At 29.6% G+C, this 22399-nt stretch overlaps 2 protein-coding genes across 2 annotated transcripts; one reads left to right on the top strand and one right to left on the bottom strand.

Annotated features, from left to right (window-relative positions):
- Positions 1–401: 401 nt before the first annotated feature.
- On the bottom strand, positions 402–4946 carry LOC145745896 (sugar phosphate exchanger 3-like). The gene is made up of 13 exons (XM_082564077.1): positions 4897–4946; positions 4676–4790; positions 4425–4517; positions 4238–4269; positions 4070–4121; positions 2798–3040; positions 2431–2587; positions 2113–2228; positions 1605–1746; positions 1354–1455; positions 838–993; positions 666–775; positions 402–545 (listed from the first exon to the last, which is right to left on the bottom strand). The coding sequence occupies exons 1-13, from the start codon at positions 4944–4946 to the stop codon at positions 402–404; spliced, it is 1512 nt and encodes a 503-aa protein (XP_082420203.1).
- Positions 4947–5555: 609 nt separating this feature from the next.
- LOC145745895 (uncharacterized) lies at positions 5556–16208 on the top strand. Its single transcript, XM_082564076.1, has 18 exons — positions 5556–5622; positions 5792–5871; positions 6345–6531; positions 6609–7004; positions 8380–8580; positions 9828–9981; positions 10134–10318; positions 10424–10681; positions 11312–11487; positions 11833–11986; positions 12363–12593; positions 12699–12866; positions 13341–13525; positions 13784–14007; positions 14288–14498; positions 14790–15106; positions 15528–15730; positions 15816–16208. The coding sequence occupies exons 1-18, from the start codon at positions 5556–5558 to the stop codon at positions 15860–15862; spliced, it is 3444 nt and encodes a 1147-aa protein (XP_082420202.1). The 3' UTR covers positions 15863–16208.
- Positions 16209–22399: the final 6191 nt, after the last annotated feature.

Genomic DNA, 22399 nt, shown 5'->3' with positions numbered 1-22399 from the left:
AAAAGTGTTAATATAAGGCTTGTTTACTTAAATTATTTGTGAGGATAGGTTATTCGTCTTTTTTATACATTTAAAACTGGCTTATTTTTTAATAATATTAAAGTAAATATTATAAAAGTAATATTCCAAAAAATATTTGTTTGACATCGGTAAAATTTATGATTAAATCATGTAATAAACTTTAAAACTATAAAAATTTAATGATTATAATACTTAAAAAATATAAAAACTTAAGAAATATACAAAAATAACACAAAAAAGTTTTTAAAAATAAAAAGTGTAAATTTAAAGTCAATAATATCAAGTAACATAAAATAAGTTGAAGTATTAGCATTTTAAGTAAAATTATACTGGTATAGATAAATTATTGCACTTTAAAATATTGTAAGGAAAATTTTGGATTATTTATTTGCGCTTTCATTTTGTAAAGTTTCGCTTATATTTCGATTTTCGTTTCGAATTCTTCGATTTTCCATAAACGTGAAACAAAAAACTTTAACATCTTTCACAAATATTGGTAACAGGCAAAGAACAGCCAAAAAAATCTAAAAAAAATAACAGAATTAATTTTTTTTATTAAATAAATCAATTTTGTTTAAAAATAAATTTAAAATTGAATTAAACTTTAGGCCTAAACTTTAAAATATTTTTATAATGTGATTTACCATAATTATAAAGCTGTAAAATACTTGCTGCCATCCTAGTTTAGTTTGTATAACTGCAACTAAAAATTGACCTATACCTGCTCCTACACTACCTGTGCCATCTATTATACCTATCAAAAATTTAGATTTTGTAAAAAATTTTGTTTTAATTTCTGAAACATATTTTTTTAACCTGTTACTGTGGCCAGGGCTTTCGTGCTTTTTCCTATAGCCGGTTGTTTTCCTAAATCTGCTGTTACAGCAGCACCGATAATTTTCGATGCACCCCCAATGAATAAACCGACCACAGCCAATAAAACACTGTTTATTAGCACATTGTTGGGGGAGTCTATTAAAGAAAATTTTTCAACAATGATATATCTTTTCTTTCTTTTAAAGACCGCAAACTACCCCTCTATTATAGAAAAAATTTTCTACCCTTTTTTAGTCGTAAAGTTTCTTTTGTGGTTTGATATGCTGTCAACCTTGATATTCTGTCAACCCAACCTATTAACTTGTTAATTTTTAGAGCGATTTAATCAATGTAAGTATTGTAAATATCCCAAACTGCCACAGGCAACTCGAGACTGGGTCGGAGTAACTGATGTTACTCTATGTTTAAGTTGCGCATTCGACTTTTTCACATCGAGGATAAAGATATTTACGAAAAAAAAACATAATACAGTTATTTTAAATTAACTTATCATACTTTGATATCCCCATATAGCAAACGGTGCAGCCACCAACATAAATATTAAAGTTGGACTTCTGGTCCCAAAATAGTCGGTCAATAAACCAAATAAAACACCACCTAAAGAATAAGAATTTAAAATTATCACAATGTACAAAAAATACTTTTAACTAACAGTGGAATATTATTTTAATCCAAATTAATAAGAGAAATTACCTTAAGAAATATTTTTCTTGTAAAATATTAATAAATTTTACCAATTTTTTTACCTATAATTCCACCAACATCATACCAAATAGAAATTTCATCAGCTTTACTGTCAGCCCAGTGATATTCATTGGTTAAGTAATAAGGTAGCCAAAACAAAAATGCATAGTTGACTAATTTTACACAAGCATTAGCAAAAGCATACTAAAAATAAAAATGCTGAATATTAAAATATCTTTTTTGCAAACTTAGCACATTTATACTGGGCCAACTATTAATAGTGTTGCTTAAGTATAATTATAGTATGTAAAATAAGGGTATCAAAGTATTGTAATGGGTCTTGGGTTTGATCCCAACTGCAATCAAGCTATACTGCCCATTGAATAAAGCACTATAAACAGTATAAACTCCTTCTGAGCCAGCACTTAATCAGCAGCTTAATTATTAGCCAACTTCTTAAACTGCTAAAGACAACTCGAAACCAGAGTAACTGATGTTACTCTATGTTTAGGTTGTAAAGTCAACCTTTCCAAATAAATGTAAACAAATATTTAGTCAATATTTACTTACAGGTATTACACCAGGCAGTAAAAAAGCTCGAAAAAAATTGATTGGTTTTGTTTTTTCACTTGAAATTAACTCTTTGTCATTAGACGTTGTTTCTTCAACAGTATCCTCATTTTCAACTAATATAATTATATTAGGTTAAAAATTTGTCACAATTCAAAATTTTAGCCTTTTAAGAAATAAATACTGGTGGAGGTTATATTAAAGGTTTATAATATTCCAAAAAAGGCAACCTGAAACTAGGTCAAGGTAAAGCTGTAAATCTGGCTTTTCCACATTAAAAAAAACAATATCTTGATAAAAAAAATTGTTTACAAATACCTGGTGTATAATAAAGTTGGGCAATTATACTTGTATCCGAATTTCCATCGTTATTTACTGGGCTTTCCAGTCCAAGTTCAGTAGGTGAGTTAACCAGACCAAAAAATACAACAATTCCTCCACTACATAAAGCAAAGGAAGAACATAACATTACCTCCTACAAAAAAATCAAATATTTTTAAAAATAATATTAAGTAAATGCTTTAATATAAACTATTTAATTGGAATGGTATCAATTTCTGAAGGTTAGTTTGTAACTTTCAAAAATACTAATTATGTTACATAACACCTACACAGTATTACTGGAAACTATACAGCATATACTATATATACCACATTTTGATATTAATTTTAAACAAGTTAAAACCTCATATCCATATTTATTAAGTGCAATTGCCATTAACAATCCAAAAATATCCCCAACTGAAGCACATGCACTCCATAATCCAAATATTAGACCCTGTCCCGATTTCCCAAACCAGTTACCCATGATAGCTACACTACTAGGCCACCCTGTTGACTGTAGAAATCCCCCAATACCCCATATTACAATGTAGAATGGTTTTTGATAAAAATGGGTCCATTCAGTTAAGGTCCCAAATATAAAAACCTAAAAATATCGAAAAATGTAAAAAAAGTATTTTTACTTGGTTGTCATAGGTGGGCACCGTTACTTGAAACATAAACTTCTATAACAGGTGTTCCGTTAATGAAATCGTAAACTTCGATAAAACTACACCCTTCCGTTACTTAAACACGAATATATCGAAAGTTACCGAGAGCGTTATAATTCTTTTTGTATTCCAAAACAAAATGGAGACGGCCAGTTGCAGAAATCACGTTTTATTAAAGATACAAAGGATTATTTTAGATATTAAACTTAATTCACGCGGAAAAGCTAGAAGTTTTACGCAGCACAAAAATATCGTTTACTTCGTCCAAACTTTAAAACTACCTAAGTCTGGTTATTAAGTAAATTTAGGTTAATGTAATGCCTATGCAAAACTGATTTTAAAAATGTTACTGTCGACAGTACCATTAAACTTAACAGTCTTTATAATCGAACATACCGTTATGGCGCAACAAGAAGCCAATAAAAACTTAACCAAACTGCGCCACATTTGTCATGTTTTTATTTTGTTGCGCCACCTTTTACAATATAAGTATGCAAGTTATCTTTAAAACGTTGCAACGAAAAAAACAATTTATTGAAGTAACATGTCCATCTGCTTTGCTTATTGAAGGCAAGTTTCAAGTAAACCTCTATATTATAACGACTAATTCGTTTTTGTGGCGCATTTCTGTTCGAAAACAACGTTTTTTTAATTCGTAAGATGTCAATAAATCACATAAAACTCGTTTATTTAAGACATTTTTGGTACTAACGTACTGTAACTAACAGAAGCACAATGTAACGAAAGTTAAGAGGTCCGTTTATAATTTTCAAATTTAACTTAAAAGTTAAATTGTATTAAAAAAGTGAAATTTGTTAATCAACGGTTAACGATTTAGTTCCCACCTTTGTTGGTTGTTAAATAATCGAATAAAAATCAATTTTATTTTGTTGTTAATTTTATTATTTTGTTTTTAATAAATTCTGTTAGGATTTATTATTTGAAGTCAATAAAATGTTAAGTACCATACAAGCTGATGAACACATCCCAAAAGATAAAACTTTTCTTAAATCAATTCTAAAAAAATGTTTTTTAACATTTTATCACAAAAAAGTTAATTTGATTTCTTTACAATATTATACTCTATAGATTTAAACATTTAAAATAACACTTAAAGCAATTTTTATTAATACCTATCTCCTATAATTCCGCTGAAGTACAAACCCTGAAAAACAGTCAATTTAAAAAAATTGTTAGCTTACTTTTTTTAAATACCAATTAAAGTTACCACAAATATAAACTTGATAATAAAAAGAAGAATCACAGTAAGAATGATTATAGAACTTTTTTTATATTTAAAAACTTTATAATAAATCTTACCACAGCATATGAAAACATGAACACAGTATCAAGTATGCCCAAGAAAGGTTCAGCATCTTTATAATCACCAAACATATTATGTGCTGCCCATCTCTTTGAAATAATTAAAATTTAATACATCAAATTTAAAACTTAACTATCTATTTTAAATATATTTAAATCTCTAAAAATAAATACCAAATGTATTTTTTTGATTGTTAGAAAAAAATTGTTTTGCAATTTATATAGAATGTTTATTCAGTTTTGTAAACCTCTTTTGGCAAAGGGCAAGGCCACGATTTATTACATGAAATAGGGGTCCACTCATTTGATAAATCATCTTTTATATTACTAAACGTTTTCCGTGTAGCATGAAACAACGAATAACTAAAAATATTACATTTTATTAGGTTAAAAAAGAAAAATATAAATTAATTATTAGGCTTAATTTCTAGTTATTAAAATCAGAAATTAAATAACATCTTCATATTACCTGAAAAATGTTAAAACAAAGATCACAATATGGTGTCGTGTCCAATTCATGTTTAAAGCATTAAAAATCGTTAAATTTAAAATTGTTTACTTAAAAAATAAAAACAAATAAGCTGACTTGTGTTTTTTGCTTTGGGAATTTCCCGATAAAGTTTGTAATTGGCTTTATCCTTAATTAATTTAAAAAAGTTTTATTAAAGTTTTTGTTGTTCACTTTATTGCTTATGATATATTAAAAGGAAAATACACAACCAATTTAAAAAAGTAAAAAGGGTATTTAGAGAAACTGCAAAATAATGAATCACCTTTTTGTTAGCACACTGTCTTTATTTAAACCCTTTAACTAAATATGTGCCTTATCATGCCAGTCTATATGTTGTTTTATTGCTAACGTAATCTTATGGTTGTGAAAGAGGTAGTTAGATGATTTCTTACTGTTTACATTTAGAACCATTACATTTAAATTGACGTGGAACCCATTTTCTTTGACGTAATATCCCAAAGTGAATAATATTTTCGATTTGTTTGTGATGTTATTGGTAACGTTTCTAGGTTGTTTATTTTTCCTTTGTCTATTTCGAAATTACTTGCTAAAAAGTATTTTAACCTTAAGCTACTATTTTAACCTTAAAATACTTCTTAAGCCTATAAAGAACAAGAATGAGTATAATATATTGGTTAGCAGTTGTTTTAATTGCTTTAAATTTAGAGTATACCCCGGCTTTTGGTAAGAAAAATAAGTAAATCGATATAATTTGCCTTATCTATGTACAAGATAGTCTAGATACATTTCATAAAGATAATATTCATAAAAATATGCAGCTTTTTCAAATGTATTCATTTATTAACATAGAAAGCAATTGCCAATTTTGTTCATGTATTTATTATATTTTTAGGTACGGAATGTTATTCATGTAACAGTCTAACAGACAATGAAGAATGTAATCAGAATATTAGAACATGTCCCGATAACGAGGTAAAAAAATAAGTTATATTTTTGTTAAGTACTTGCAGGTAATGTATATTTGTTTTTTTAAATTAAGGCTTTTGACGGCCTAAGCGAAATTGCACAATAGTTATGCTTAAAATCAAGGCTAAAGCTCCAGCTGCTAAGTAAAAAACCTTTTTTGCGAAAAGTAAAAATGCTCCAAGTGCAAAAGCACGTTGTACTGGCAAAATTTAGGCGTTGATTGCCCTTGGATTCAACTATGTATAAGCATTAAAAATGTAGTTAAGCTGAGCATGTAGGCCTAGTTAGGTTAAGTGCTTTTAACTTTAAGTTATAATATAATGTCAAGTGAAGGATTTGTTTTAGTTTATTTTGTCCTGTTAGTTTTAAGACTTTGTTCACATATGAATAAATGCACTTAATTTTTGCTATTTTTAATTGTTACTTAGCAGCAAATAGATAATGTTTAAAATCATTAATGTGCTTTTACAATATTTTAGCCCACATGTTTAAACGAAATACGAGTGAATAACAACGTTAAAAGAATCACAAAAACTTGCAAGCAGACAGAAGCTTGTGAAAACCAATTACAACAGAATATTAACTCTTGTAACGATGGTACAGTCAACTCTGTTTGTTATTATTGTTGTTTGGGAGATTACTGTAACGAATTGGAAGATGCCACGGGTATTGTAATTTTCATTTTAATAAAAATTTGATGTGGCATTTGTATGTATAAAGGTATTTATAAATGTGTCATTTAGAACCCCCTACTACTATCTCGGTTAATGTAACCACACCAACAACCACACCAACAACAACAACACCATCGACCACACCAACGACCACACCAACGACCACACCAACGACCGCACCAACGACCGCACCAGCGACCGCACCAGCGACCGCACCAGCGACCGCACCAGCGACCGCACCAGCGACCGCACCAGCGACCACACCAGCGACCACACCAGCGACCACACCAGCGACCACACCAGCGACCACACCAGCGACCACACCAGCGACCACACCAGCGACAACACCAGCGACAACACCAGCGACAACACCAGCGACAACACCAGCGACAACACCAGCGACAACACCAGCGACAACACCAGCGACAACACCAGCGACAACACCAGCGACAACACCAGCCACACCAACAACCACATTAACAACAGCAGCACCTACAACAACAACAGCAGCTTCTACTGGCACACCAGGTAAAAACTTGCTCAAATAAGGAAATCGTTTTAAAAAGTTTTCCGTTGGTTTATTTTAATTTCTAAGAATTTGCATTTACATATTTTAGTAAATCTAAAAAAATCTAAAACGAGTTCATTACGTAGATAGTTACTATTAAGGAAATAGAAACAGTTTAGTTAGGAAATGATAGGATCTGCTAGCATCACGTTTTTTAAATAAACTCAATTATTTTGGGAATGTCAAACGGGTTTGCCATATATGACATAGCTCTAGTAAACTGAGTTTAAATAATTAAACCATATTTATATATTTTGTTCTTTTTTTAAATGTAATTTACAAAATTAATTTGCTTACTTGTTATATCTGTTTCAGATGGCAAATAAGTTTTAAATTTTAATTGATGCGTAATCAATCTAAGTAATTTTTAAAGTTAGAATAATATTAAAAAAATCAGGAGTTTTATTACTTAAAAGTTTGAGTTATTTTATTAACTTTTTTTTTTTAAAAGAATAATATTTTTAATAAAGGTTTTAAGCAAATAATATTTGCATATACAATATTCGTACGTACATTACCTTTATTTACCTTATGCGTTATAAGCACTATTATTTAACTCAACTTTACAAATAAACACTCTGCCGGAATGACCTGTTCTAAAACGCATTTCCGCGAAATATCACCGAACAGCGAACCATAACTATGACGTCATTGTTTTAATTGTTAATAACAATGCCCATGCTTACTCATAAGGTTATGACAATGCAAGGATATTTTCTTTTTTTCTCGAATAGCTAAATATGGCGATTTTACAATCATAAGCTCTGTTTAAAAGCTGTTGTAAAAAAAGGTAGACTCAGTCTAAAGACATTATTATAAAGAGAACATTATAAAGAAAATATATTTTTTGAGATAGATAAAATTTAACTTCGACGAATTATGAGAAGTTTTGTCAGTTTTTTGCTGTTTTCAGCAATATGTGTTTTATATATGAGCCATTTTGTACAAGGTAAATAAATAAGAGTTTTTAGATTACTTTGTTTTGTTAATTTTTTGATTTAAGATCGTTTTAAATAAGAGATTTCGGGTTATAAAATTTTGAAAATAGAATAAAATATTTTTTAGCTTGAGCAGCTTTGTAATATGCTAAACTTCTTTTAAATATTGTATTATTAATATTGCAGTTTGAATAAAATAGTTTATTAAATAGTAAAAAAAGCACAAACTCGTGTTAAATTAATAAATGAAAACAAAATTATTTTTTTTATTTTTTTAACGTAAATAGAATTTATAAATTAGTAATACTGCAACTAAACATTATTTTCCCCACAGCTCAAAGGGAGTGTTTGCCCCTTGAACCTCCCAGGTACGGAACAATTTCCTGCACTGAGGGGGCACAAGAACTTAGCAGATGTACCACAAGCTGTGATGAAGGATATGAACTCTCTGCTGACAGCTCGCGGAACCGAAGATGTCGATGTACTAGCCAAGATGTGTGTACTTGGCGAGGAAACGAAGCTGTTTGTGAATTTCGTAAGTTAATTTTTTGGGTTTTTTTCATCGTAAGTTTGGTAGTGTAGTATACCGGTCATGGCAGCGGACTACGAGGCGTGAGGTATCGGGTTCGAGCCGCAGCAACGCTACATTATTCGCTTTTGAACCTGGCGTTCACAATTAGTTTAAAACACGTCCCAACAGCACATTCTTTTCCAATAAAAATATAAAAAGTTATTATTTTAAGGTGATACGGGAAAAAAAGTTGGTTAAATTTTGGAATTATTTGTCATTTTCTGCGATTTTTTTGCGAAATTTGGTGTTTTTAAACATATGAATTTTAAAGGTTTATTTTAATGTACTACAAAAAAATAATTTCGACCAAAATTTTTTAAATTTTGTAAGTATTAAACTTTTGTTGTCTGTCATGAAACAGTCCGATAGGTTCGTTGTTCGAATCGCACCAATTCTATACGATAAAATTGTCACAAAATTATGGTTTTTAATTATATTTTAAAATGACATTTTCAAGACTTTTTATTGTAGGTTAAAATTTAAATTAAAAACTAATTTTTCTTTAATCTTCGTTATTTAAAAAATGTCATACGCGTTCACCTAAACATATAAAGACAGTTTACGTCATTACATTATTAATATAATAAGTGACGTCATAAAAGTTAAAACAAGAAATGATTCATTTAACTTGTGATAACCCCAACACGTATAACTTATTAGAAATATCATTAAAAATTAATACCAAATTTTCCTTATTAGGCGGCTTACTCATAAAGGTTAGTAATATATGCATATGACACGTATTTTTTAATAAAAACCCAACATACCTGTTGGGTGTACAAAAAAATATATTTATGTGTTGATTAAAGTAAAAAATATTTAATTAGTGTACGTTAAAAATATTAAAAATCGGCATTAAAGATTTTGTTTTTAAAATATTGTTGAAAAAAAACGATATAGTTTGTTATGAATAAATCAAAGTTTAAAAATACTTTGTTGATTGTTTATATGCTTAGAATGATTCTAAATTGTTTAGTAAACTAACATGATCGGCCGTGGTTGATGACAATTTTCTCGTTCTAAACATTTTATAAACAAAAAATATTATTATTATTATAAACTTCCGCTAATTAGGTTTTAAAATACACAAACATAAACATGATTGATTTATTTATTTATTTTAACCGAATTAAAATATTTATCTATCTAGTAATAACAAAAAAGGAATTTAAATTTAAATAAATAAAATAATTTTTTTGTTATTTGTGCAGAGGCTCCTGATCTTATTCAATGTCCAATTCCTGATTTTATGGCCGCAGCTTACGCTGTTGTCGATGTGTGGCCCAAGGGCGCCATCTTACGAGTGAATATTTTGCCTCCAGTTTCAGCCTCGCAAGGGTGGTCAGTCGCACTAATGTTTCAATCGTAAGTTGTTTTTTTCGCACCTTTTTTTAAGAAAAATTGGCTTATTTATTGATTAAACCCTTACTCTATTTAGAGTTGCAAATGTACTTATTTCAAATTTTGTTAAGATTTTTAAAGTAGTTCGTCAAATTAATTATTTTTATTATTTCTAGACCTTTGCCTGAAAATGTTGATATTGAATCTGGTAATGTTATGGTTCGATCCATGAGCAGTGATCGAAAAATTGTAACTTTTAACAGCATGGATGATAATATGGACATTTCTAGTTTGGAAGTTTATTCTTTCTATCTTCATATCGATAACATGCCTGAAGATATAAGCCAATCTGCTTATTCAGGTATATTATAACTAACAAGCATATTTAAAGTTTTGAAGTATCGATAAAAATGTTTAAAATGTTACAAAATGGAATATTTGTATCGATTTTATTTTGTTTTTTTAGCTATGGCCTTGTTTTATGACCATATTATTGAAGACGCTTCGTGCATTCAAGTCATCAGCCCCCTTCGCCCTTTACCAACTACAACCACTGCTTCAACTACATCTACCTCCGCACAGTCCTCTACTGCCACCATTCAATCAACCACGAGGTCAACTATAATGTCGACAACTACTACTACAAGAGCGCCCACTACCACTCAACCAACAACGACTACTACTACCACTCAAGGACCACCAACTGAAAGCCCAGACTGTGAAGGTAAGAAATACAATTTTTTTTTATTTTGTCGGGTAGTGTGGCGAACCGGTCATGGCGTCGGACTACGAGCCGAAAGGTTCGGGTTCGAGCCGCACCAACGTCACACTATTCGCCCTTGAGCCCGGCGTTTACGGATAGCTCAAAACACGTCACAACTGCACACCCTCCCCCAATAAAAAATATATAACCTATCACCTTAAGGTGATATGGAAAAAAAAAGAAATACAATTTTTTTTTTATTTATTCTCAAAGTGGGAAGGTTTACTTTATGACCCAAACATAGGGGAACAATTGTTAACCCGACCCAGTTTTAAGTTGTTTTTGGCAATTTGAGATATTATAGTTTATAATTGCCTTATAATAAAGTTGCTAATTAAGTGCTGGTTTAATTTTTTACAAGGGCGCTATTAGCATAAGAGCAGTGGGGATCGAACTCTTAAGACCTTTTGTAGTAAAGCCACGGGTTTAGACCACTTTACCACGCAGCTTATTTAATTACATCGATTATCTGAAACTTTTAAAAATTGCTGTTTGACTTATTTGTTTATCAACTTTTCCAAAGCTAGTTATATAAAAGTTTATAACCAAGTAAATATAAAAAAAAAATTTAAATATTTTTTTTATTTTTAGTTTTACCTAGCAACGCTCCTATGGATGAGGAGGGATTTAAGATTTTGAATCCGGGATGGAATGATGGCAACTCTTGGAAATTTTCCGCTAGAGCTGACAAGTTCCCAGACAACAAGGGACTTTTGGCAAACTGGATCATGAAATTGGAATTTGAATTCCCAGTTTCTGACATTCAGGTATTAAGAGTAAACTGTTTCTGTTTAAGTGTTCGGACCACTTGTACTTTACGGTTTTTAAACTACTGTCGTACTTAAAGGTCCTAGCAAATATTGTTTGGCACAATATGATTCTCCATAATTTTCTTTTGTACTTTACGGTCCTACCTAATTCTCTTTCGTAATTTACGGTTCTAAGTTTTACCGAGAACCGTAGAGTACAATTGGTCCAAGTATTTTATAAATTCGCTTTAGTATCTTGAATAATACATAATATAGTATTGGCTTTAAAGTTTTAAAAAAATAGATTTTTTGGTATATTTTTCGGATTTATACTAACTTTATTTAATTTATAATGTTTTACAGCCTTCTGTTGCCCGAAAGGAAGGCCCGTTCGAAGGTGGATTAGTGTGGTTGATGCATCCTATGGACTACAATGACGGAGTTGGTAACGGAGAGGGAAGAAGCCCCCTTCAAGTTTCTATGCTCGCTTCTACAACTGGAAACACCGCTCCTAACGGTAAATAAAGTTAAATTTCTTAAACTTAGATATTTAAATTTTTTCTGCATGACAGACGTAAGCAAGGACGCGAGCATTTGGGATCGTATTAAAGTCCACAGTTTTTACAATATTTAGTGTCTAGTACTTTAACTATACTTACAAATTTCCGTTTTTTATATCACCTTAAGATAATAGGTTTTATATTTTGAGTGTGCTCTTGTAGCATGTTTCGTTTTATTTGAAAACTTTAAGGCGAATAGTGTGGCATTGGTGCGGTTTGAACCCGGAACCTTTTGGCTCATAGGCCAATGCCATAACCGCTATACAACAATTTGGGAGTTTGTTATATTAAACTAAGTTGTTGCATTTAATTCAACGTTTTTTTAATTTTTAGCTCGATTTACATTCTGCCGAAATGGAGCCAACCCCGGTACCGGATTATCCGGGAGCGCTACGGTCACCACCACCACCCAACCTCCGGTCACCACAACCACTTCCCAGGTAGTTGTCTCATCTTCCACTCAAGCTCCGGGATCTGCCACTAGATGTCAGTCTTCATCATCTTTTGGTGGTTTGCCATCTTCCTCTGCTCAGACAAATCCAAATAACTTTATCGGATCGACATGTAAGTTAATATAAAAAAAAATTAAAAAAATTTTAATAGAAATTAACTTGAAAAAAAGGAATTTAATTTTTAAATATTTTTTTAATTTTTGATATTTTTTTTTAGATCCTACTTTGTTTGATTACAATGAGGTCCTTCATCTTTCGAATCTCTTCTACGAGGCTCAGCGCTCCGGAAGCCAACCCAACAACAACCGCATCCCGTGGAGAGGTGACTCCGGACTCAAGGACGGATGTGATGTAGGTCGTGATCTGACTGGAGGATGGTATGATGGTAAGTCACGTGATTCAAGTTTTTTTGGTTTTAAAATTATTAAATTTAAAAGAAATATTTTTTTGACATTTAAAAAAAAATTGTTAAAAAAATTTAAAAAAATTATATATTAAAGTTTTCTAGAAAACAATGTTGAGTCATTTTCTTTTCTTTGTTTTTAATATTTGGGGTATTTTATGTTAATCATAGGTAGATTGTTAAAGTGGTAAACAACAAATGATTCAACTAACTTATTACTGTGTCAGCTATTGTGTCATAACCTGTTATTCATTATGTTAAATTTTTTGAAAAATTTCTGCAAAATAAGTAATTCTTAAAATCATTTTCAACTAACTTTACACTTTTTTTGTTTAGAAAATAAATATCAATAATATTATTAATGGCATTTTTTATAGGTAACTGGCATTTCTAACTTTTTGAAAATTTTTTCAAATATTTAGAAATCGTTTTTATTTTTTATTTTATTATTTTTAGCTGGTGACAATGTTAAATTTGGCTTCCCAATGGCTTATTCAGCAACCACACTTGCTTGGGGTATGTTGTCTTTTGAAGATGCTTACATAGAAGGAGGTGAATACGATGAAGCAAGAAGTAACTTGAGATGGGTGACAGATTATCTTATCAAAGCCCATTCATCTGCTAATGAATTATACGTCCAGGTACAGTTGGTTGAATGCTTTATATATATTCAATGTAGCTTAGTGGACGATGTCCAATTTAAAGCCCTGCAATATAAAAAAACTGCCGTTTGTGGTGCGCAGGTAAATTATCGTGAACAATATTAGTTGACTATATTACGATAAATAAAATTCCGACTATTGGAAGGGCTGTCGACTAGTATATAGATGAGTATAATACATGTAATTATATAGACAATGTTATGGTAGTTCTTATATTTACAATTGATTTTAATATAGGTTGGAGACCCAGACCGAGATCACGGTCAGTGGATGAGACCCGAAGATGCAGACTTCGTTCGAATGTCTTACAAAATTGATGTGAATAATCCTGGTAGCGAGGTGGCGGCAGAGAGCGCAGCGGCAATGGCAGCAGCATCTCTTGTGTTTAGCGACGATCAAGCATATTCTGACGAATTGATCAGACATGCCAAGCAATTATTTGATTTTGCTGATCAATATAGGTAAGCCAAAGTTAAAAATTTACAATGGCGAATAAATAAAATTTTATCCGTAAAAATGGGAAGTTTGTCCAAGAGGAGAAGGGTTTGATTCCCACTGCAAGCATTTTTATTTAATTGAATTTAAAACTGTTAAGAATTCAAAATAACACAAATTGGGCATAATTTAAAGAATTTTGCGACTAGCCAAACAAAGAGCAAACTTACTTTGGGTTGTGTAGTGATCAAACTTATAATATAAATCAACTTTAAAATAATTTAACAACTTTTTTTTACTTAAAAGGGGTTCGTACCACGTTTCAGTCCCCAAAGCTGCCCAATTCTACAGATCCTGGAGTGGATACCAAGACGAGTTGTTATGGGCTGCTGTCTGGTTGTTTAAAGCTACCGGTGACAACACTTACCTTAATTATGCAGAGAATAATTACAACAACTTTGGAGCCAGCTCTACCGCTCAGGAATATTCTTGGGATAACAAATTTCCTGGTGTGCAGGTATAAACAATTTTTTTAATTTTTTGAATAATATTTTTGGTACCTTGTCAAAAATTAATTCAACTTTTGTAAATGTAATTTTACTTCAAATAACGTAACACAGTTTGATTGTGAATTTTACTAAGTTTACTTTTACATTTTTAACCCTTATGGTTTGGTATTTCCTTTAAATTTTTAATATTCAAGGTTTTAATGTTAAATTACTGTAAGCTACTATGTACAAATTTTGTCTTGTTTATCTTGCAAATTTTATCTATAATTATCAAGATATATAACTTTTCTTGATTGAAGGTCTTGATGGCTGAATGTACTGGTGAACAAAAATACATAGACAACGTAGCATCCTTTATGAACTTCGTCAACAATTTACCCAAAACCCCTATGGGGCTTACCTGGAGAATACAGTGGGGTCCAAACAGATACGCCGCCAACTACGCGTTTATTGCCTTGCAAGCAGCCACATTGGAACCCCAAATACAAAACAGGGATTCTTATATCGAATATGCTGCCAGGCAGATTAACTATATGTTGGGTTTGAATGAGTATGGAGCAAGTTACGTTGTCGGGATGGAGGGGAATTCCCCCAAAAGGCCACATCATAGATCAAGGTACTTAAGTTTAATTTTTTTAACATCTAAAAATCATATATTGGCAATTTCTTTTTACTCAAAACTTGACAAAGTTGGTGTCACTGAACACGAAAATGATTTTAAAATTAAATAATTTTACATATTTTTAAAGTTATAGAACTTTAAAAAAATTTAATTAAATTGAAGCCGTGTTTGTAAAGGCGTATAAAGTACTAGCTTGTATGCACTCACTACGCTCAGTTGGTACTTTCTACGTCAAACAAAAAATATGGTAACCTGGTTTTTAATGTTCATCTTAACTAAAATAACGTGCTATCTATATATCACCTACAAAATTGCAAAAGTCTCCAATATAACACTTTAATAAATTTCAAACAAAAAATATCCAAAAAATAAGCTCAAAAATGTTTCAATTTTTAACCCCAAATTTTAAATCAAGTTCCTGCCCTGAATGGACTTCCCCCAACCCCCCGGTATGTAGTTGGAACGCATTTAACAACCCAGGACCCAACCCATTTGTTTTATATGGGGCTCTGGTAGGAGGTCCTGACATAAACGGAAACTACGATGATGATAGAAGTGATTTTATCAGTAATGAAGTAGCTACCGACTACAATGCTGGATTCCAGGGGGCCTTGGCTGGTAAGTTAATTAATTTTTTTTCTTCTAATTAATTTTTAACTTATATTATTTTTTTGTGATTTTAATTTTTTTTAATTTTTTTTAGGTCTTCTGCATTTTGCTGCTGAGGGAGTGAATTTAGTTTTTACCTAGATTTTTTTAAAAACCTCTTATGCAAAAAGAACAAAAAAGTCTTTTTTATATTCCTAAAATTTTTGGTTCGACTACTTTTTTTTATTTTTAAATTTTGGACAACTTTTTTTAAATTAATAAATTCATCAACAAGAATAAAAAAAAATATTTAATTAAAAAAACGGCCAAAATACAAACAAAGAAAAACTTTAATCTGGGTATTTTACTAAATGATTTTTACCTCCAAAAAATTTCCAATAACAAATACCGTTAATAGTTGTTTAGTAAATATTTTGTGCAAATATTGCGCTGTTGAACAAACAGTGACGTCAGACTTATTTATTATTGCAACACATTTTGAAATGTGTTTATTTAGAAAGGAGTATAAATACAATTCTTTTAAACCAACAGCTATGTTTTAGAAAAATTTTAGTGTGAGGATTTTTGCAGTAGTTTAATGAAGTATTAATAAAATATGGGAAGAAAGGTTGCCGGTAAAATTAATGGGGGCAAAGTGGCTGCTAGTAAAAGGGGGTGTAAAAGAATTACAAAACCAAAAAAGATAAGCAAAATAACTAAGAAAAGGGTTACTAGTCAATTCTCTGTTGAAGCTTCTACTTCTCGTGAAAATGGGAAAAGAAATGTAGAAAGGAAAACTATTACCTTTTCAAATCGTACTTATCAACCTGGGAAAAAATAAAAAGAATGGAAAATCTGTACCTACCATAATGAATAAGATTTAAATTACTCCAATTAATCGTATATCCTTCTTTTGATCTAATAAATTAACAAAAAAAAATTACGTTGGGTTGTATTTTTACGTTATCGACATTCATAAAATAGATCGTATTTAAAATACCAAAGCTACTAAACAACAATTTGAGATTTTATTGGAATCAATAAAGTTTTTGCAGTTATACCCAACTTTATGTAAAAAAGAACAATTTATTTTAAGCCCAGCAAATCTCATGCCATAAAAAGTAAACATTTTTGCACAATATAAACTATTGCAAAACAAAAGCTCTGAAGTAAAAACGGCTTCAACAATTTTTTATTTTATTCTCGTGCTTTTGACATATATAAATATAAAATCCCAGATGTGAAACTAAAGTTTTGCGAACATATTATATTATAAATAATTCCTTTAAAGCGTTTAAAAAAGTTTTGAAATACTTTGACAAAACGAAACCAATTGCCAAAACAAATATTTACAATAAGCGAAAAGAAAACTTTTCATTTCGGGTATTTTATTTTGTCTGTATTCACCTCTAAATAAATTTATCCCTTATTCGAAAATAAAGTTTTGCAAATAAACTAAATATTAAATAACTTTAAACATCAAACAGATACATGTTTTATGCTTCCAACTAAACAATGCAACTTTTTATTCAAGTCATTTTATTGGTATGGAAGATGTATAAAAGACTAATATCGAAGCACGCAGGCTTATATTTGTGAATATTTGCTAGAGAGTTATAACATTGAAATAAGAAATTACAATAAAAATGTCGCCCAAGAAACCAACACCGAAAAAGGCAGCTAAATCTAAAAATACATCAAGCAGTAGTTCTTTTTCCTCTTCTACTTCTTCCTTGAGACAACAAGTCGCGAGATCACAAGATGTTGCAAGAGCTTCTCAACAACAGCGTTCTTCTTCTACAGTTGATCTTCCAACTGGAGAAAGAGTTACAGCTACAAAAACAGTAACAGAGACCATCAAAGTTACTCCGTCTAAAAAGAAATAAAATTAAACAACGTAAAAAAATAATGAGAAATAAAAAAATGTTTGTAAAATTTTAATTGTTAAAAACTCGATTACTTAAATTTTTTGTGATTGTATATTCATATTAATGTAATAAATTACAATTAAAATTAAAGTATTGGAATGTATTCACATGAAAAAGCATGTCTACCAAAAAGCAATGAAATGCCACCATGTAAATCAAGGTTGTTAATAGTTTAAAAATTTGGCGGGCATTTATTTGATTTAAATATTTGGTGCGCATTTATTTAATTTAAAAAGTTGGCGCGCATTTATTTATGGAGAAAATGGATTACTTGTAAGTTATAGTGTACCCTAAAACATATTTTTTAGATTTTTTAGACGTTAATTTAACGAAGTGAACTTATAGTTTTTGCCTGAAAAACTTGTTTCACAAAAGTACTAATCAAGTCTTATCTTTATATTCTTAAAATTTTTGGATAGACAACTTTTTGTTTTTTAATTTGGACAACTTAATTTAAATCAATAAAATACATCAACAAAGTTAGATAAAAATTAAATATTAGAAAAACGGTCAAACGACAATACAAATAAAAAAACTTTTAAATCAGGTGTTTTATTACAAGTATTTCACCTTCAAAAAAATCCCCTTTAAAAAGTAACGTCAACAGTTCAGCAAATATTTTGATCAGCGCGCTATTAAATATTGCGCTACTGAACAAACAATGACGTCACAATCGTAAAATATTGCAACACTTTTTGAAATGTGTTATTTGAAAAGGGTTATAAATGCAAATTTAAGAACTGCCAGTCTTGTTTTTGTTAAATGTTAGGGTCAAAATACTAAGTAAATCGAAGAATTATTACAATGGGGGTAGAACGGGTGCTGGCAAAAAATAAGCCGGAAAAGGGAATAACAAAGAAAATGGGACCTAAAAAAAGCACAAAATTAAAAAAGAAAAACGAAGTTCCTGGAAAAAGAAAGGGCAATCTGTCCTCTTTAAAATCTTCTACTTCTGCAAAGAGAAAGAAAAGTGCTATACCGGGTAAAAAATATCAAAATACGCAAAGGAAAAAGAAGAGTAAAAAGAAGAACAATTAATATTTTTAACAGTTCTTATTCTTAGAAAAAAATCACAAGAATAGCAAAATTGTACATTGTCATTATGATAATAAGAAAAACATAAATCACTCTCATTGTGGATGATTGTATATCTATTTTTGAGAAAGTAAATAAAAATGATAACTTAATACGTTGGGCTTTATTTTTACGTTACAAAGCTACTATATAACAATACAATTAAGTATTTGTAAAAATTTCACAATTACACTAAACTTTTATAAACCAGTTAACTAACTCATAAAACGTCACGCCATTTAAAATAATAACATTTTTAACATAATAAAAACTACAAACAGGTGATGTAATTTTATTCAACAAAAGCATAAAGAGCTACAAGTATAAAATCCCATATACGAAACTTGTGTTTTACACACACCTTTTATAAAGTTTTGTTTAAATTAGTTTTAGATATTTTGATAAAACGAAACCACAATGAGCGAAAAAAACTTTCTCGTTCGGGAATTTTATTTTATGTGTATTAACCTTTTGATATATTTAACCCTCTTCTGAAAACAAAGTTTCGCAAATATTATAAATATTTAGTATTGTTATACATTAAACATTTTTTTTGGCATCAATTAAATTTTGCAACATATTATCCAAGTTATTTTATTGGCTTAAAAAATCTATATAAGACTAATATTTAAACATACAGGCCCTATATTTGCGTATGCTTGTTCAAAAAATATTTGTAAATAAATTATATATTTGGCTTATATTTGTGTATGCTTTTTTAAAAACCATTAGAAAAAAATGGACAAGAAACAAACATCAAAGAAGATATCAAATTGTAGTCCTTCTTTCTCTTCTAATCAAGAGGTTGCGAACGATTCTCAACAAAAAACTGCTATTGATTCAACTACTGTTCCGATTACAGATGTAACAGAAAACAATATCATTGATTGTCACAGTCTTTAAACCTAAAAAGGAATAAAAAAAAAAAAGGAATAAAAGAAAAACAAATTTAAAAAATTATAAAAAATCTGTTAATTATAAATAACTTGATTACTTATTTTTTGTGTGATACTATACTAGATTTTGCATAAGTATATAACATAGCAACAGCTTCTCAACTAATAAAGTAATTTTTTTTAATTTACAAAAATAAAACAAGTTTCATCAGTTACAAAAGTTTGATTACGAAGTAACTTAATCTTTTTAATTTAGCGTTATATTGACTCGTGTGAATTTTTTAATCAATTAAAGAAATTCTTTGTAATTTACAAACAGAAAACAAGTTTTTTTAGTTACAAAGATTTAATTACCATAAGACAGTGGTATACAGTTAAAATTCTATTCAACTTAGCGTTACAGTTGATTCGTGTGTGTTTGTTAACTTCGTAAGTTTCACTAACTGTAAAGAAATGATGTATTCGGGACGCGAAGCACAGTATTGCCATGAAAATTAGTCTTTTAAATTAAACTTTTAGAATTCAAACTTTTACAAAGTGTTAAATTTTTTTTGTTTTAAAGATAGGGTAAATATAAAACAAGCACTAAAATCTGTGGTTTATTTTTGCGAATATCTATTGCAATTGTTAGGCTAAAAGATACGAAAAAGTCAATAAAATGCCAAAAAAGTCGGGAAATAGTAATTCTGGTTCTAGCAACCAGCGGCAAGTTGCTTTGAATGACAGCAAGGTGCCTGTTGCAAGGTTACGTCAAGAAAATATTGTTGTAGCTGAAAGAAGTCTTTCCAATGGACAAGTAGAACGGGTTAGGGATAACCACATTCACGAAGTCAAAGTTTATGAGCCTAAGAAAAAATAAAAGAAAAAAACATATTTTCGAAACAAGAATTTCTAAAAAAAACGAAACAAAATATCTAGAAAAAAAAATTTAATAATATCATTTTTTATAAATCATTCTGTATGATGTTTTCATTTTGATAAAATAAATCAACAACAAAAATTTAAAAAAAATGTTTTCAAGTTTGTGAAGATATATAAATCATCATTTTCTTTTATATTTAAAATTTGTTTTTTTATGGAAATACAGTTTCGCAAACCATACAGTAGTTATTCCACAAAAGCAGAAGTAAACAAAAGTATATTCGTTTTAAAAAAATAGAAAAACGAAAAAAGTTAAGTTTCTTTCTAAAAAAAGCAAGTAAAAAAAGCAAGTATCAAATAATTAAAATGTGAGTTTTATAAAAAAAAAAACATCAGTTGAACGGTGGCCTACGTTAGTAATTAAACTTTAACTTGGGGTCACGCAGTTTTAAATTATTTATTTGAGTAGTATACTATGTTATGCAACATTTTCCAAATGTAAATAAATGAAACCTATATAGGTATAAAGAATGGGTAAATGACAAAACAAACAATATGGATAATAAAAAAGAAAAATTTTTCGTTCGGTAATTTCCCTAAGTCAAAAATAAAGTATTGTAAACAGTATAAACCGGTAGGAAAATATTTTTTTACACTTCATCCAATCACATTTCGGCACAGGTTAAACTATGCAACCTATAGTCTAAGATAATTTATTGACTTGAAAGGACCTATTTATAAAGTTTTACTGATTGTAAAGAAATGATATATTTGGGACGCGAAGCACAGGGTTGCCATGAAGATTAGTCTTTCAAGTTCAACCTATGGAATTTAAAATTTTACAAATTGTTACAAGTTATTTTTTCAAGAAAACCTTGTTTCAAAAATAAAATACTTATACTTAAGGGTCGTATTATAAATAGAAATGGCAGCATAATTTTTAACAAATTTTTGTTTTAAAGATAGGGTAAATATAAAACAAGCACTAAAATCTGTGGTTTATTTTTGCGAATATCTATTGGAATTGTTAAGCAAAAAGATACGAAAAAGTCAATAAAATGCCAAAAAAGTCGGGAAATAGTAATTCTGGTTCTAGCAACCAGCGGCAAGTTGCTTTAAATGACAGCAAGGTGCCTGTTGCAAGGTTACGTCAAGAAAATATTGTTGTAGCTGAAAGAAGACTTCCCAATGGACAAATAGCACGGGTCAGGGATAACCACATTCACGAAGTCAAAGTTTTTGACCCTAAGAAAAAATAAAAGAAAAAAACATATTTTCGAAACAAGAATTTCTAAAAAAAACGAAACAAATATATCTAGAGAAAAACATTTAATAATATTATTTTTTATAAATCATTCTGTATGATGTTTTCATTTTGATAAAATAAATCAACAACAAAAATTTAAAAAAAATGTTTTCAAGTTTGTGAAGATATATAAATCATCATTTTCTTTTATATTTAAAATTTGTTTTTTTATGGAAATACAGTTTCTCAAACCATACAGTAGTTATTCCACAAAAGCAGAAGTAAACAAAAGTATATTCGTTTTAAAAAAATAGAAAAACGAAAAAAGTTAAGTTTCTTTCTAAAAAAAGCAAGTAAAAAAAGCAAGTATCAAATAATTAAAATGTGAGTTTTATAAAAAAAAACATCAGTTGAACGGTGGCCTACGTTAGTAATTAAACTTTAACTTGGGGTCACGCAGTTTTAAATTATTTTTTTGAGTAGTATACTATGTTATGCAACATTTTCCAAATGTAAATAAATGAAACCTATATAGGTATAAAGAATGGGTAAATGACAAAACAAACAATATGGATAATAAAAAAGAAAAATTTTTCGTTCGGTAATTTCCCTAAGTCAAAAATAAAGTATTGTAAACAGTATAAACCGGTAGGAAAATATTTTTTTACACTTCATCCAATCACATTTCGGCACA

The sequence above is a fragment of the Corella eumyota genome, chromosome 3 (assembly GCF_963082875.1).
Source record: "Corella eumyota chromosome 3, kaCorEumy4.1, whole genome shotgun sequence".
Lineage (NCBI taxonomy): Eukaryota > Metazoa > Chordata > Ascidiacea > Phlebobranchia > Corellidae > Corella > Corella eumyota.
Note: the sequence above shows the minus strand (reverse complement) of the source record. Positions and strands in the feature narration are given on the sequence as shown.